The 16,860-nt window shown below is 43.6% G+C and overlaps 1 protein-coding gene across 5 annotated transcripts in view; it reads right to left on the reverse strand.

Moving 5' to 3' along the window:
- opn4xa (opsin 4xa) overlaps positions 1-16,860 on the reverse strand; it is a 75,305-nt gene that overhangs the window by 44,578 nt on the left and 13,867 nt on the right. For 3 of the 5 annotated variants that reach the window (XM_061875718.1, XM_061875717.1, XM_061875720.1), the window contains exon 2: positions 14,496-14,631. In XM_061875718.1, the coding sequence (XP_061731702.1) occupies positions 14,496-14,629 (134 nt within the window). In that variant the 5' untranslated portion in view covers positions 14,630-14,631. Of the gene's footprint in view, positions 1-14,495; positions 14,645-16,860 lie in introns of those variants that run through there. The other 2 variants (XM_061875716.1, XM_061875719.1) reach the window with 1 other exon arrangement.

A 16,860-nucleotide genomic window follows, 5' to 3' on the forward strand; every position in this document is an offset into this window, starting at 1 on the left:
CACCAATTACTCAATAGCAAGGGTCACCAACCTTTACCACTCAAAGAGCCATTTTGACCCGTTTCACAAAAAAAAGAAAACAATGGGAGCCGCAAAACTCTTTTGAAATTTATAATGAAATAACACTGCATACAGAGTTTTTTTTTTTTTGCTTTGTGCTATGTATAAATCAGGGGTTTCAGACACGCGGCCCGCAACTTAATATGAAAATGTAAAGTTAGTGCGGCCCGCGAGTTTTGTATGAATGCACCTTGACAGCATCACACTTGCCAACCCGCCCAATCTTTCCGCGAGTCTACCGAATTTCAGAGTGACTGTTCTCTCGAAAATCAGCTTATTTACATCCAGACAAAAATAATAAGGCCGTGCTATCGTGGCACTACCAATAGCGCCCTCTGTAACTTGTACAATCCGCTTGCCAGCCCGGTCACATGTTGTATGTGGCTTCTGCAGACACACGTAAGTGACTGCAAGGCATACTTGGTCAACAGCCATGCAGGTCACACTGAGGGTGGCCGTATAAACAACTTTAACACTCTTACTAATATGCGCCGTACTGTGAACCCAAACCAAACAAGAATGACAAACACAATTTGTAACATGACATAAACACAACAGAACAAATACCCAGAATCCCATGCATCCCTAACTATTCCAGGGCTACATTACACACCCCGCTACCACTAACACACCTTCCCCACCCTCCGTTCGTCGGTTGAGGTGGGCGGGGTTGGTAGTGAAGTGAAGTGAATTATATTTATATAGCGCTTTTTCTCAAGTGACTCAAAGAGCTTTACATAGTGAAACCCAATATCTAAGTTACATTCAAACCAGTGTGGGTGGCACTGGGAGCAGGTGGGTCAAGTGTCTTGCCCAAGGACACAACGGCAGTGACTAGGTTGGCAGAAGCGGGAATCGAACCTGCAACCCTCAAGTTAAATGATAAATGGGTTGTACTTGTATAGCGCTTTTCTACCTTCAAGGTACTCAAAACGCTTTGACACTACGTCCACATTTACCCATTCACACACACATTCACACACTGATGGAGGGAGCTGCCATGCAAGGCGCCAACCAGCACCCATCAGGAGCAAGGGTGAAGTGTCTTGCTCAGGACACAACGGACGTGACGAGGTTGGTACTAGGTGGGAATTGAACCAGGGACGCTCGGGTTGCGCATGGCCACTCTCCCCACTGCGCACGGCCACTCTACCAACCGAGCTAAACCGCTCGTGGGAGTGTATAATATAGCCCGGAAAAGTTAGGGATGCATGGGATTCTGGGTATTTGTTATGTTGTATTCATGTTGTGTTACAGTGCGGATGTTCTCCCAAAATGTTTTTGTCAATCTTCTTTGGTGTGGGTTCACAGTTTGGCTCATATAAAGTTCTTTATATCACAACCCTCAGTGTGACCTGTATGGCCGTTGACTAAGTATGCCGTGCATTCACTGGCGTCCATTATCAAAGACAGCATACTACATGTGACCGGCCGGCACGCAGATAGCACTGGTTGCGAGGTCGGCACGTAGATAGCATGATGTAATAGCGGGCGCGACGACATGTTTTAGAGGACGTTTAAGGCGTTGCTATCACGGCACGCCCTCTATTTTCTTGTCAGGGTGAAAATCGGAGAAAGCTTTTCCTGGGAGAGGCACTGAAATCTGGACGCCTCCTAGAAAAATCGGGGGAGTCGGCAAGTATGCAGCTGAGCCACATTAGAGTGATCAAAGAGCAGCGGGTTGCCGACCACTGATCTAGAGCCACAACTTAATGTGCAGTATACTTCAGAGAGTTTTCTCAGGGCATTCAATCGATCGCAACAGGACTCTTTGGTTTGTCTTAGAAGACATTTCACCTCTCATTTGAGTAGGCGTCATCAGTTTGTGCTCATAGGCTTAGATTGGTCAGATCTAGTCTTAGACTTAGATTGGTCAGATCTAGTCTTAGACTTAGATTGGACAGACCTAGTCTAGTGGCTGGTGTAAATACTTCAGTAGTCTTCACCAGTTCATGCTCATAGACTTAGGTTGGTCAGATCTAGTCTTAGTGGCTGGTGCCAAATATTTATACTCCAAAAACGGGGAGGGTGTGCCTGGGCAAGGATGGTTTCGCCCTATCGTAGTGAGGAACAACAACCGTCGACATGCAAACAATCAATCCTACTCTCAAAGCTAACGACAGTCGTTGAAGTGTAATTTCCCCTCGTTCGTGTTGAGGTATTGTGCGGCCGAACATCCTGGGGTCACCCCCACTTGACCAAGACCGGTTACCTTTTTCCTCTTCATCCACTCTGTTCTTGTTATTTCTGGCGAAACCATCCTTGCCCAGTTTTTGGAGTATAAATGCTTTGGGTTTTTGGCCCCAGCCGCAAGACTAGATCTGACCAATTCAAGAATAAGACTAGATCTGACCGATCTAAGTCCATGGGCATGAACTGATGAAGTCTACTCCGGATAAGAGGCAAAACAATTTTAAAGACAAACCAAACAGTCCAGTTGCGATCGATTGAATGCCCTGAGATTAAAATGACCTGGATGAATGACAACATTCATGGATCAACTTCCGAGAGTTGCATCAATGCCATGTGTCCCCTTTGCCCGACACTTTAGTGTATTTGTATGTCGAGCTGTCACACGGGTGCTTTTAGTGTACGTGTGATGTGGCGCTGAGGGAAGCCAGCCTCACTGGAGGCCTCTACTTTAATGCACAAAACATGTCTCAGTGTCGTGTCCACTACTAAAAACAGAAGGACTACGGACCACTTAATCTTTGTTTCATGCTGATCTCTTAACACCTAAAGTGCAGGTGGGGTCAACGCTTATCTGATTTTCCTTTGCCACACGGTGTACTGAGTTTATTTAACCACGCAGAACACAATACGCGAGGCAATAAGGAAAGACATCTACCTATTTGGAACCGTGATTGCGGGGCACCTGCTTATTGGGCTGGTGTATCGTCAAATTCGTAAGACGATGGCAGCCACTCAAGGTTTGGGCAGGGCTGTGGGAACACAGACTGTGGCGATTTCTGAACTAAATTGCAAGATGGATCAGATCATGGAGAAGTTTGCTAAAAAGGAAGATTGAATTGAATTTGAGAGCGCCGAAGAACAGACAAGCCATTGTTTTGTCTGTTTGCGAAAAACAAACATCCTGACCTATGATTTGACTCCCTTGAATAGCCTTGACGCTAGGACCAGGCTGTTCTGAAAAACACCCCCAAGGACACCTCAATGATAGATGCTTTTGGACGTGGAAGACATCTACCTATTTGGAACCGTGATTGTGGGGCACCTGCTTATTGGGCTGGTGTATCGTCAAATTCGTAAGACGATGGCGGCCACTCAAGGTTTGGGCAGGGGCTGTGGGAACACAGACTGTGGCGATTTCTGAACTAAATCGCAAGATGGATCAGATCATGGAGAAGTTTGCTGAAAAGGAAGATTGAATTGAATTTGAGAGCGCCGAAGAACAGACAAGCTATTGTTTTGTCTGTTCGCGAAAAACAAACATTCTAATCTATGATTTGACTCCCTTGATTGGCCTTGACGCTAGGACCAGGCTGTTCTGACAAACACCCCCAAGGACACCTCAATGATAGATGCTTTTGGACGTGGAAGACATCTACCTATTTGGGACCGTGATTGCGGGGCACCTGCTTATTGGGCTGGTGTATCGTCAAATTCGTAAGACGATGGCAGCCACTCAAGGTTTGGGCAGGGCTGTGGGAACCCAGACTGTGGCGATTTATGAACTAAATTGCAAGATGGATCACATCATGGAGAAGTTTGCTGAAAAGGAAGATTGAATTGAATTTTAGAGAGCCGAAGAACAGACAGGCCATTGTTTTGTCTGTTCGCGAAAAACAAACATTCTAATCTATGATGTGACTCCCTTGAATGGCCTTGACGCTAGGACCAGGCTGTTCTGAAAAACACCCCCAAGGACACCTCAATGATAGATGCTTTTGGACGTGGAAGACATCTACCTATTTGGAACCGTGATTGCGGGGCACCTGCTTATTGGGCTGGGCATTGCTCTGGTGTATCGTCAAATTCGTAAGACGATGGCGGCCACTCAAGGTTTGGGCAGGGCTGTGGGAACACAGACTGTGGCGATTTCTGAACTAAATCGCAAGATGGATAGGATCATGGAGAAGTTTGCTGAAAAGGAAGATTGAATTGAATTTGAGAGCGCCGAAGAACAGACAAGCCATTGTTTTGTCTGTTCGCGAAAAACAAACATTCTAATCTATGATTTGACTCCCTTAAATGGCCTTGACGCTAGGACCAGGCTGTTCTGAAAAACACCCCCAAGGACACCTCAATGATAGATGCTTTTGGACGTGGAAGACATCTACCTATTTGGAACCGTGATTGCGGGGCACCTGCTTATTGGGCTGGGCATTGCTCTGGTGTATCGTCAAATTCGTAAGACGATGGCGGCCACTCAAGGTTTGGGCAGGGCTGTGGGAACACAGACTGTGGCGATTTCTGAACTAAATTGCAAGATGGATCTCATCATGGAGAAGTTTGCAGAAAAGGAAGATTGAATTGAATATGAGAGCGCCGAAGAACAGACAAGCCATTGTTTTGTCTGTTCGCGAAAAACAAACATTCTAATCTATGATTTGACTCCCTCGAATGGCCTTGACGCTAGGACCAGGCTGTTCTGACAAACACCCCCAAGGACACCTCAATGATAGATGCTTTTGGACGTGGAAGACATCTACCTATTTGGAACCGTGATTGCGGGGCACCTGCTTATTGGGCTGGGCATTGCTCTGGTGTATCGTCAAATTCGTAAGACGATGGCGGCCACTCAAGGTTTGGGCAGGGCTGTGGGAACCCAGACTGTGGCGATTTCTGAACTAAATTGCAAGATGGATCACATCATGGAGAAGTTTGCTGAAAAGGAAGATTGAATTGAATTTTAGAGAGCCGAAGAACAGACAGGCCATTGTTTTGTCTGTTCGCGAAAAACAAACATTCTAATCTATGATGTGACTCCCTTGAATGGCCTTGACGCTAGGACCAGGCTGTTCTGAAAAACACCCCCAAGGACACCTCAATGATAGATGCTTTTGGACGTGGAAGACATCTACCTATTTGGAACCGTGATTGCGGGGCACCTGCTTATTGGGCTGGTGTATCGTCAAATTAGTAAGACGATGGCAGCCACTCAAGGTTTGGGCAGGGCTGTGGGTACACAGACTGTGGCGATTTCTGAACTAAATCGCAAGATGGATCAGATCATGGAGAAGTTTGCTGAAAAGGAAGATTGAATTGAATTTGAGAGCGCCAAAGAACAGACAAACCATTGTTTTGTCTGTTCGCGAAAAACAAACATTCTAATCTATGATTTGACTCCCTTAAATGGCCTTGGCGCTAGGACCAGGCTGTTCTGACAAACACCCCCAAGGACACCTCAATGATAGATGCTTTTGGACGTGGAAGACATCTACCTATTTGGGACCGTGATTGTGGGGCACCTGCTTATTGGGCTGGTGTATCGTCAAATTAGTAAGACGATGGCAGCCACTCAAGGTTTGGGCAGGGCTGTGGGAACACAGACTGTGGCGATTTCTGAACTAAATCGCAAGATGGATCACATCATGGAGAAGTTTGCTGAAAAGGAAGATTGAATTGAATTTGAGAACGCCGAAGAACAGACAAGCCATTGTTTTGTCTGTTCGCGAAAAACAAACATTCTAATCTATGATTTGACTCCCTTGAATGGCCTTGACGCTAGGACCAGGCTGTTCTGAAAAACACCCCCAAGGACACCTCAATGATGGATGCTTTTGGACGTGGAAGACATCTACCTATTTGGAACCGTGATTGTGGGGCACCTGCTTATTGGGCTGGTGTATCGTCAAATTCGTAAGACGATGGCAGCCACTCAAGGTTTGGGCAGGGCTGTGGGAACACAGACTGTGGCGATTTCTGAACTAAATCGCAAGATGGATCAGATCATGGAGAAGTTTGCTGAAAGGGAAGATTGAATTGAATTTGAAAGAGCCGAAGAACAGACAAGCCATTGTTTTGTCTGTTCGCGAAAAACAAACATTCTAATCTATGATTTGACTCCCTTGAATGGCCTTGACGCTAGGACCAGGCTGTTCTGACAAACACCCCCAAGGACACCTCAATGATAGATGCTTTTGGACGTGGAAGACATCTACCTATTTGGAACCGTGATTGCGGGGCACCTGCTTATTGGGCTGGGCATTGCTCTGGTGTATCGTCAAATTCGTAAGACGATGGCAGCCACTCAAGGTTTGGGCAGGGCTGTGGGAACACAGACTGTGGCGATTTCTGAACTAAATCGCAAGATGGATCACATCATGGAGAAGTTTGCTGAAAAGGAAGATTGAATTGAATATGAGAGAGCCGAAGAGCAGACAAGCCATTGTTTTGTCTGTTCGCGAAAAACAAACATTCTAATAAATGATAAATGGGTTGTACTCGTATAGCGCTTTTCTACCTTCAAGGTACTCAAAGCGCTTTGACACTACTTCCACATTTACCCATTCACACACACATTCACACACTGATGGAGGGAGCTGCCATGCAAGGCGCCAACCAGCACCCATCAGGAGCAAGGGTGAAGTGTCTTGCTCAGGACACAACGGACGTGACGAGGTTGGTACTAGGTGGGAATTGAACCAGGGATGCTCGGGTTGCGCACGGCCACTCTCCCCACTGCGCCACGCCGTCCCCATCTATGATTTGACTCCCTTGAATGGCCTTGACGCTAGGACCAGGCTGTTCTGACAAACACCCCCAAGGACACCTCAATGATAGACGCTTTTGACCTCCCTTCCTTCTCAACGACACCTGGAGTCAAACTTTTTCAGATCGGCCTCAGTCTACAAAAACATTAGACCATCACACCCAAGGCAATTGGGCACACATCCAACACCCTACGCCTTCACCACCGCTTGTTTTTTCCCCCCGGGGCCTTCCAAAGCTCCAAACCCCCCATGTGCGAATTGTCGTGATTAAATGTAACATGTTTGTGTGCATTGCAAATGAGTTTTTTTTCCCCTAGACTCAGCCTTTGACTGATATTTTTTTACTCTTCCCTCCTTTCCCAATATCACCTTTTTCCCACCTTTTTTAAAGGAGCGCCGTAAAAATGGCTGATCCGTTGGCGGGCGGTCCCGTTTTGTCTCCCTGTAACGTATGTCGGCTCTTCCGAAAATGTACTTTTCAGTTCTTATGTGTCTTGTGCATGTTAAGAATTCAATCAATCAATCAATCAATCAATGTTTACTTATATAGCCCTAAATCACTAGTGTCTCAAAGGGCTGCACAAACCACTACGACATCCTCGGTAGGCCCACATAAGGGCAAGGAAAACTCACACCCAGTGGGACATCGGTGACAATGATGACTATGAGAACCTTGGAGAGGAGGAAAGCAATGGATGTCGAGCGGGTCTAACATGATACTGTGAAAGTTCAATCCATAATGGATCCAACACAGTCGCGAGAGTCCAGTCCAAAGCGGATCCGACACAGCAGCGAGAGTCCCGTTCACAGCGGAGCCGGCAGGAAACCATCCCAAGCGGAGGCGGATCAGCAGCGCAGAGATGTCCCCAGCCGATACACAGGCAAGCAGTACATGGCCACCGGATCGGATCGGACCGGACCCCCTCCACAAGGGAGAGTGGGACATAGGAGAAAAAGAAAAGAAACGGCAGATCAACTGGTCTAAAAAGGGAGTCTATTTAATGGCTAGAGTATACAAATGAGTTTTAAGGTGAGACTTAAATGCTTCTACTGAGGTGGCATCTCGAACTGTTACCGGGAGGGCATTCCAGAGTACTGGAGCCCGAAATGAAAAAGCTCTATAGCCCGCAGACTTTTTTTGGGCTTTGGGAATCACTAATAAGCCGGAGTCCTTTGAACGCAGATTTCTTGCCGGGACATATGGTACAATACAATCGGCAAGATAGGATTGACAATAAATCATTTCCATTCCATTCCATGTTGCTTATACTGCAGGCCCGGGCAATTATTATGACTCGGGGGCCACATTTAGAGAAAAAAATGTGTCTGGGGGCCGGTATATCTATTTTTAGGAACACTAATACAAAACCTCACAATAAAGTCTGATTGAATGCTAAAAATGTTATGACAGACCGCCTTAAAAACGGAATGGAATTTAAGTTTTTTCTATGAACGATAAAACCCTGAATATTGAGAACATATGAACATCACACCCGTTGTCAATTGACATATTTTACAATCAAGAAAAAATGCAACAAAAATGCAAAAAACACGGCGAAATATGAACGTGGAGGGTAAAAAAAAACAAAAAACATCTACAATCTGATATATGTGATGTATCACTAAGCTTTAGAACTTTCTTTTAAAAATCTCCTTCCACGTCTGTCCCTGACACCCACATTTCAGGCTGGCTGCTCTGGAAACACTCTGTGGAAACGCTCCCCACCCACACTGCTTGGTGCCTCTTTTGACCTGCCGTGACGTAGATAACCATAGTAACTAGTAGGGTTGTACGGTATATTGGTATTAGTATAGTACCGCAATACTAATGAATCATATTCGGTACCATACCGCCTCTGAAAAGTACCGGTCCGCCACACCCTAAGATATTTTGTTAAAATAAAGCCAATAATGCAATTTTTTCTGGTCCCCTTTATTTAGAAAAGTATCGAAAAGTACCAATAACATTGGTATCAGGACAACACTAGTCACTAAACTATCATGCAAAAGCGCAGATTCCAACCATTGAAATACAAACCCCGTTTCCATATGAGTTGGGAAATTGTGTTAGATGTAAATATAAACGGAATACAATGATTTGCAGATCATTTTCATCAACATATGCTGCAATCTAAGTGCCGTCTTTTTCATGGACGCCCCTGCTTATTTCAGCAAGACAATGCCAAGCCACATTCAGCACGTGTCGTAAAAAAAAAAAGACTGCGGGTACTTTCCTGGCCCGCCTGCAGTCCAGACCTGTCTCCCGTTGAAAATGTGTGGCGCATTATGCGGCGTAAAACCGTGGTCCCCAACCTTTTTGTATTTGCGGACCGGTCAACGCTTAATAATTTGGGGGGGAATCCTTTATTTTTATTTTTTTTAATTTTATCTTTGTCATGAAAAAGGGAGGTTTTTGTCATGAAAAAGGGAGGTTTTTGTGGTTGGTGCACTAATTGTAAGTGTATATTGTGTTTTTTGTGTTGATTTAATTTAAAAAAAAAAAAAAAAATTTTAAGTAAAAATTAATAAAAAATTCTTCTGCGGCCCGGTGGTTGGGGACCACTGGCGTAAAAGACGACAGCGGAGACCCCTGACTGTTCAACGACTGAAGCTCTACATAAAACAAGAATGGGAAAGAATTCCACTTTCAAAGCTTCAACGATTAGTTTCCTCAGTTCCCAAACGTTTATTGAGTGTTGTTAAAAGAAAAGGTGATGCAACACAGTGGTGAACATGCCCTTTCCCAACTACTTTGGCACGTGTTGCAGCCATGAAATTCTAAGTTAATTATTATTTGCAAAAAGAAATAAATTATGAGTTCTAACATCAAATATCTTTTCTTTGTAGTGCATTCAACTGAATATGGAGTTGCCCTCAGATGCGGTCCTCTCCAAGGTTTCTCACAGTCATTGTCACCGACGTCCCACTGGGGTGAGTTTTTTCCTTGCCCTTATGTGGGCTCTGTACCGCGGATGTCGTTGTGGCTTGTGCAGCCCTTTGAGACACTTGTGGCTTAGGGCTATATAAATAAACATTGATTGATTGATTTCTATTATGTTTTGGACATTCAACCCAAATAGGCTAAAGTAGTAGGTTTCAAACCTTGGGGAAAAAATGCAATTGTGTAGTTTTGCACGTTTCTACAACACGGTTCACTTTACATGGCCTCGCTGTTACACTGATTTTTGTGTGTCTGTGTACGTGTGTGTAATTTTTTTATAGTGTCGCATGATTTTTTTTTTTTTTTTTTTTTTACAGCGTATGAATGTGTTCTGCGTCCTGATTCGCTAAAGGACTGTAGACCATTGTCAATCAATCGTCTCTCATGTCATGTGTGCTGTACAGTACATAAGTACTGTGGCTGGGGAGGGGGACTGGGTTATATAATCATAAACAAGTTTTTAATATGAATGAGACCGCTTTATTTTGGATACGAATGCCCTCTCGCACCTTTCCCAATGCAGGAAGAAGCCAAAAGCGCAGGATTGTGTGACTCCGGTTATCTCTGGAAATGCTGCGGGCTTTATGATAAACCCGGGTTTATTTCTAGGTCCAAAAAAATCCTAGAGGTCTACAAAACAGGTTCTTATCTTTGGTTTCATTCTTTAATACAGTAGTGTATTGTACTTATTTTTTGGAAAAATCCACAAAGGTTTGACCTTTGAGAGTGTTTAATGTGGAATGGGTGAATGTGCAAATATTGTCAAAGCGCTTTAAAGGTAGAAAAGCGCATACAAATATAACCCATTTACCAAATGTGAGAAAATGTTAATACCTGTCTGAGGAAAAAAAGGGTTTTACAGACTTAAGACATACATAAGAAATGAAAAAAACACGTACTGTACACTACTGTTAATGAAAAAAAAACATGACAAAAACAACAACCTGTAAACAAAATAACATGCACAGCAAATAAAAAAAAATTGTGTAAATGAAAAGACAGTGTAAACAAAAAATATATATATAGTGAATGAACCCAGAAAAAATGGTGGGGGGAAAATCTACAAACCCCGTTTCCATATGAGTTGGGAAATTGTGTTAGATGTAAATATAAACGGAATACAATGATTTGCAAATCCTTTTCAACCCATATTCAGTTGAATGCACTACAAAGACAAGATATTTAATAATCAAACTCATAAACTTTATTTTTTTTTGCAAATAATAACACGTGCCAATGTAGTTGGGAAAGGGCATGTTCACCACTGTGTTACATCACCTTTTCTTTTAACTCAATAAACATTTGGGAACTGAGGAAACTAATTGTTGAAGCTTTGAAAGTGGAATTCTTTCCCATTCTTGTCTTATGTAGAGCTTCAGTTGTTCAACAGTCCGGGGTCTCCGCTGTCGTATTTTACGCTTCATAATGCGCCACACATTTTCCATGGGAGACAGCTCTGGACTGCAGGCGGGCCAGGAAAGTACCCGCCCTCTTTTTTTACGGAGCCACGCTGTTGTAACACGTGCTGAATGTGGCTTGGCATTGTCTTGCTGAAATAAGCAGGGGCGTCCATGAAAAAGACGGCGCTTGGATGGCAGTATATGTTGTTCCAAAACCTGTATGTACCTTTCAGCATTAATGGTGCCTTCACAGATGTGTAAGTTACCCATACCTTGGGCACTAATGCACCCCCATACCATCACAGATGCTGGCTTTTGAACTTTGCGTCGATAGCAGTCTGGATGGTTCGCTTCCCCTTTGGTCCGGATGACACGATGTCGAATATTTCCCAAAACAATTTGAAATGTGGACTCGTCAGACCACAGAACACTTTTCCACTTTGCATCAGTCCATCATAGATGATCTCGGGCCCAGAGAAGCCGGCGGCGTTTCTGGATGTTGTTGATAAATGGCATTCGCTTTGCATAGTAGAGCTTTAACTTGCACTTACAGATGTAGCGACCGACTGTATTTAGTGACGGTGGTTTTCTGAAGTGTTCCTGAGCCCATGTAGTGATATATTTTAGAGATTGATGTCAGTTTTTGATACAGTGCTGTCTGAGGGATCAAAGGTCACGGTCATTTAATGTTGGTTTTCGGCCATGTTGCTTACGTGGAGTGATTTCTCCAGATTCTCTGAACCTTTTAATGATATTATGGACCGTAGATGTTGAAATCCCTAAATTACTTGCAATGTCACTTTGAGAAACGTTGTTCTTAAACTGTTTGACTATTTGCTCACGCAGTTGTGGACAAAGGGGTGTACCTCGCCCCATCCTTTCTTGTGAAAGACTGAGCATTTTTTGGGAAGCTGTTTTTATACCCAATCATGGCACCCACCTGTTCCCAATTAGCCTGCACACCTGTGGGATGTTCCAAATAAGTGTTTGATGAGCATTCCTCAACTTTATCAGTATTTATTGCCACCTTTCCCAACTTCTTTGTCACGTTTTGCTGCCATCAAATTCTAAAGTTAATGATTATTTGCAAAAAAAAATATTTTTTTTATCAGTTTGAACATCAAATATGTTGTCTTTGTAGCATATTCAACTGAATATGGGTTGAAAAGGATAGTATTCCGTTTATATTTACATCTAACACAATTTCCCAACTTATATGGAAACAGGGTTTGTAATTGACGAGCCAAAAAACCTGCTCTTAATTACATAACATTAATTATTGTGGTTACTGCCATTTGGAGGAGTTGAAAAATGCCATCAGGAGGTTGCCTTCAGCCTATTAGGGCTAATGTTTTATACACCCCTGGGATTTTATTATTTCATGTTTTATATTCTATAGGAAAGCCCAGGTCCTGTAACGGACGATAATCGACTAAATTCTTTTGAGGTCAGTCTCAGTCAAATGATCTTTAGTCTGCAAAGCCTTGTCAACACTTTAGTCACAGTAAGTGTTAGATGAGCATTCTTCAACTTTATCAGTATTTATTGCCACCTTTCCCAACTTTGTCACGTTTTGCTGGCATCAAATTCTAAAGTTAATGATTATTTGCAAAAAAATAATTTTTTTTTATCAGTTTGAACATCAAATATGTTGTCTTTGTTGCATATTCAACTGAATATGGGTTGAAAATGATTTGCAAATCATTTTATTTTGTTTATATTTACATCTAACACAATTTCCCAACTCATATGGAAACAGGGTTTGTACTTCTACTACATGGCTTTCACTTAAAGCGGGTAATTTTTTGGAGCGTATTACAAAAATCTGTTACAGTGAGTTTGTATCTTCTGTTATGACAACATACCCCACAGTAATATATATATATATTTTTTTTTTACAGAACACATACATTATTCATCATCCAGGTGTTTTCGCTGTTCGCTGTAAATATTTCAAAAGGGTGTGAAGGAGTATTGAAATACGCTTATTGATTCGTCCTTTAGCATTTGCAAATCACTCTGGGGTTTCCTGTAATTGAATGCCAGCGGATTTGCTGCAAAGACCATCTTTCCGTCTGCGGTTTGTGACATTGTTTTTGAACCATGTGCAGATCCCAGAACACGCTGTTTTTTTTTGTTTTTTTTATCCAGCCGGCATTGCAAATATTAGTACATCTTTCAATATTAGCCTTTCCCACACAGTATCACATGAAAGCCAAGTTTCGGAGAATGAGCTTTTTTCAGTCGGAGCTTCTCCACTGAAAAGCCATAGTTTTATATTACTGGGATGACATGCCAGCCACAATGAGTCACGCTTTATTCAAAAGCAAGGTCGGGGTTAGGTTGGGTTGAGGGTTGAGGGACTGGGACATATTAAATGATTTATTGGCTCATATTTGTTGTCCTTGTCGGCCAACATTATGTTGGAGTGCAACAAAAACCAAGTCCGAGTCCACGGTTCTCGCCCGGGAAAGGGTGGAGTGCCATCTCCGGGTTGGGGAGGAAACCCTGCCCCAAGTGGAGGAGTTCAAGTACCTAGGAGTCTTGTTCACGAGTGAGGGAAGAGTGGATGGTGAGATCGACAGGCGGATCGGTGCGGCGTCTTCAGTAATGCGGACGTTGTACCGATCCGTTGTGGTGAAGAAGGAGCTGAGCCGGAAGGCAAAGCTCTCAATTTACCGGTCGATCTACGTTCCCATCCTCACCTATGGTCATGAGCTTTGGGTCATGACCGAAAGGATAAGATCACGGGTACAAGCGGCCGAAATGAGTTTCCAGGTCTCTCCCTTAGAGATAGGGTGAGAAGCTCTGCCATCCGGGAGGAGCTCAAAGTAAAGCCGCTGCTACTCAACATCGAGAGGAGCCAGATGAGGTGGTTCGGGCATCTGGTCAGGATGCCACCCGAACGCCTCCCTAGGGAGGTGTTTAGGGCACGTCCAGCTGGTAGGAGGCCACGGGGAAGACCCAGGACACGTTGGGAAGACTATGTCTCCCGGCCGGCCTGGGAACGCCTCGGGATCCCCCGGGAAGAGCTAGACGAAGGAGAGGGAAGTCTGGGCTTCCCTGCTTAGGCTGTTGCCCCCGCGACCCGACCTCGGATAAGCGGAAGAAGATGGATGGATGGATGGATGGAAGTTTGATCCGGCGTTAATCCTGAGCCGGCGGTAATGCTAAGCATGCGCTAATTATTTTGCGAAACGAGTTTGACCCGACAGTAATTCTAGCCAGGCGCATACTATAAACCCGGCGGCAACTCAAGGAAATACGGTATGTCGCACCCCCGGCAAACTATGAAAAAAAAACTGCGATTTATAATCCGAAAAATACCGTATTGTATTTTGTTGTCTTGCCTGCATTTGCCTGAAGAATGAAGTCAACAATAAAGACAAGCTAAGCGAAGAAAATATTCTGTCTTACCAGAAGAATGCATACATGACCAGGGCGTTGCCGGTCACCCCCACTGTTCCGATCACCAGGACAAAAAAGGCCACGATGTAGTGAACGTGGTCCTGGACGTCGACGTGCCGATAGAATCCGTTTTGCCGATCCATTTCTGGAGAAAACATACAAACATAGTACGTCACAAGCCGAGTGGAAATATCTGTAAAAAAAATTTGTGGCTTTTCTTTTGGGATGACTTTCGACTGTTTATAAAACGTCGCCAGGCTGACTGCCTGGCAACTGCAGGCTTAAATAGTGCTGTGGTGATTAACAGGTGCATGAGTTCAAATGAATCAGGTGCGTGACATGAGGACAGGTGAAAACCAATGGGTTGTCATGGAAACAAGGAGAGTGAAAAAACAGGAACAAATAGGAGATCGCTAAATGTATCGGTATAAACGTGTGTGAATAGTTGTCATGTTAACCCTAACCCTCCCATTGCCCCAAAGTCAGCTGGGATAAGCGCCTGCTTCCCTGTGATCCTAAAAGAAAAAGTGGTATAGAAATTGGATGGAACACTTTTATTTTTTATTCTTCTCATTCTCATTGTTTTTAATTATAAGGTGTGTATGTTATAATATGTGTCGTGTTTTGTTTAGTTGTGTTATGTTACTTCAAGACTCCATCAGTTCCTGTTTTTTCACTCCCTTGTTTCCATGACAACCCATCAGTTTTCACCTGTCCTCATGTCACGCACCTGAATCATTTGGACTCATGCACCTGTTAATCACCACAGCACAATTTAAGCCTGCAGTTGCCAGGCAGTCAGCCTGGCGACATCACCCTCTACACACCCTTGTTATTCATGCTGCTTTTTTCATGCTCTTTTCTTGTTCCAAGTAAGTTTTCTTAATTCATGCCATAGTTTGCAGGTTTTGTTTTATGTCCATAGTTTCATTGTTTTTAATTATAAGGTATGTATGTTATAATATGTGTCATGTTTTGTTTAGTTGTGTTATGTTACTTCAAGACTCCATCAGTTCCTGTTTTTTCACTCCCTTGTTTCCATGACAACCCATCAGTTTTCACCTGTCCTCATGTCACGCACCTGAATCATTTGGACTCATGCACCTGTTAATCACCACAGCACTATTTAAGCCTGCGGTTGCCAGGCAGTCAGCCTGGCGACATCACACTCTACACACTCTTGTTATTCATGCTTCTTTTTTCATGCTCTTTCCTTGTTCCAACTAAGTTTTCTTAATTCATGCCATAGTTTGCAGGTTTTGTTTTATGTCCATAGTTTCATTGTTTTTAATTATAAGGTGGGTATGTTATAATATGTGTCGTGTTTTGTTTAGTTGTGTTATGTTACTTCAAGACTCCATCAGTTCCTGTTTTTTCACTCTCCTTGTTTCCATGACAACCCATTGGTTTTCACCTGTCCTCATGTCACGCACCTGATTCATTTGAAATCATGCACATGTTAATCACCACAGCACTATTTAAGCCTGCAGTTGCCAGGCAGTCAACCTGGCGACATCACCTTCTAAACACCCTTGTTATTCATGCTCTTTTCTTGTTCCAAGTAAGTGTTCTTAATTCATGCCATAGTTTGCAGGTTTCGTTTTATGTCCATAGTTTTGCCTTAGTGCAAGTTTTTGTTTTCATAGTCAAGTTTTGTACCTTGCGCTGTGGGCGCCTTACGTTGGTTTCTTTATTCGAGTTGAGATTAAAAGATGTCGTTACCTTCACATCTTGTCCGATCCAGTCGCTTTGCACCAGGGGACAACAAACCGCACCACAGTCCTCGTCGTGACAATATGAAACAAAACTATTACTACAACATAAACTATGGACATAAAACAAAACTTACAAACTTTGGCATGAATAACAAAACTTACGAGCAACGAGAAAAGAGCATGGATCATCAGCATGGAGCAAGGGTGTGTAGAGGCTGACTGCCTGGCAACTACAGGCTTAAATAGTGCTGTGGTGCTTGAAAACAGGTGTGTGAGTTCAAATGAATCAGGTGCGTGAGTCGTAAGGACAGGTGAACTGATTGGTAGGCATGGAAACAAAACAATGGAGTGAAAAAACAGGAACTGATGGAGTCTTGAAGTAATCGAACACAACTAAACAAAACATGATCACAAAGACATGACAGGTGAGGCCTTTAATCCCAGAAACACCAATCCTACCGTCAAGCATGGTGGTGGTAGTATTACATTATGGGTCTGTTTTGGTGCCAATGGAACTGGTGCTTTAAATGGGACAATGAAAAAGAAGGATTACCTCCAAATTCTTCAGGACAACCTAAAACCATCAGCCCGGAGGTTGGGTCTTGGGCACAGTTGGGTGTTTTAACAGGACAATGACCTCCGCATTAGGTCAGCCCAGA

Source organism: Nerophis ophidion, linkage group LG17 (genome assembly GCF_033978795.1).
Source record: "Nerophis ophidion isolate RoL-2023_Sa linkage group LG17, RoL_Noph_v1.0, whole genome shotgun sequence".
NCBI lineage: Eukaryota > Metazoa > Chordata > Actinopteri > Syngnathiformes > Syngnathidae > Nerophis > Nerophis ophidion.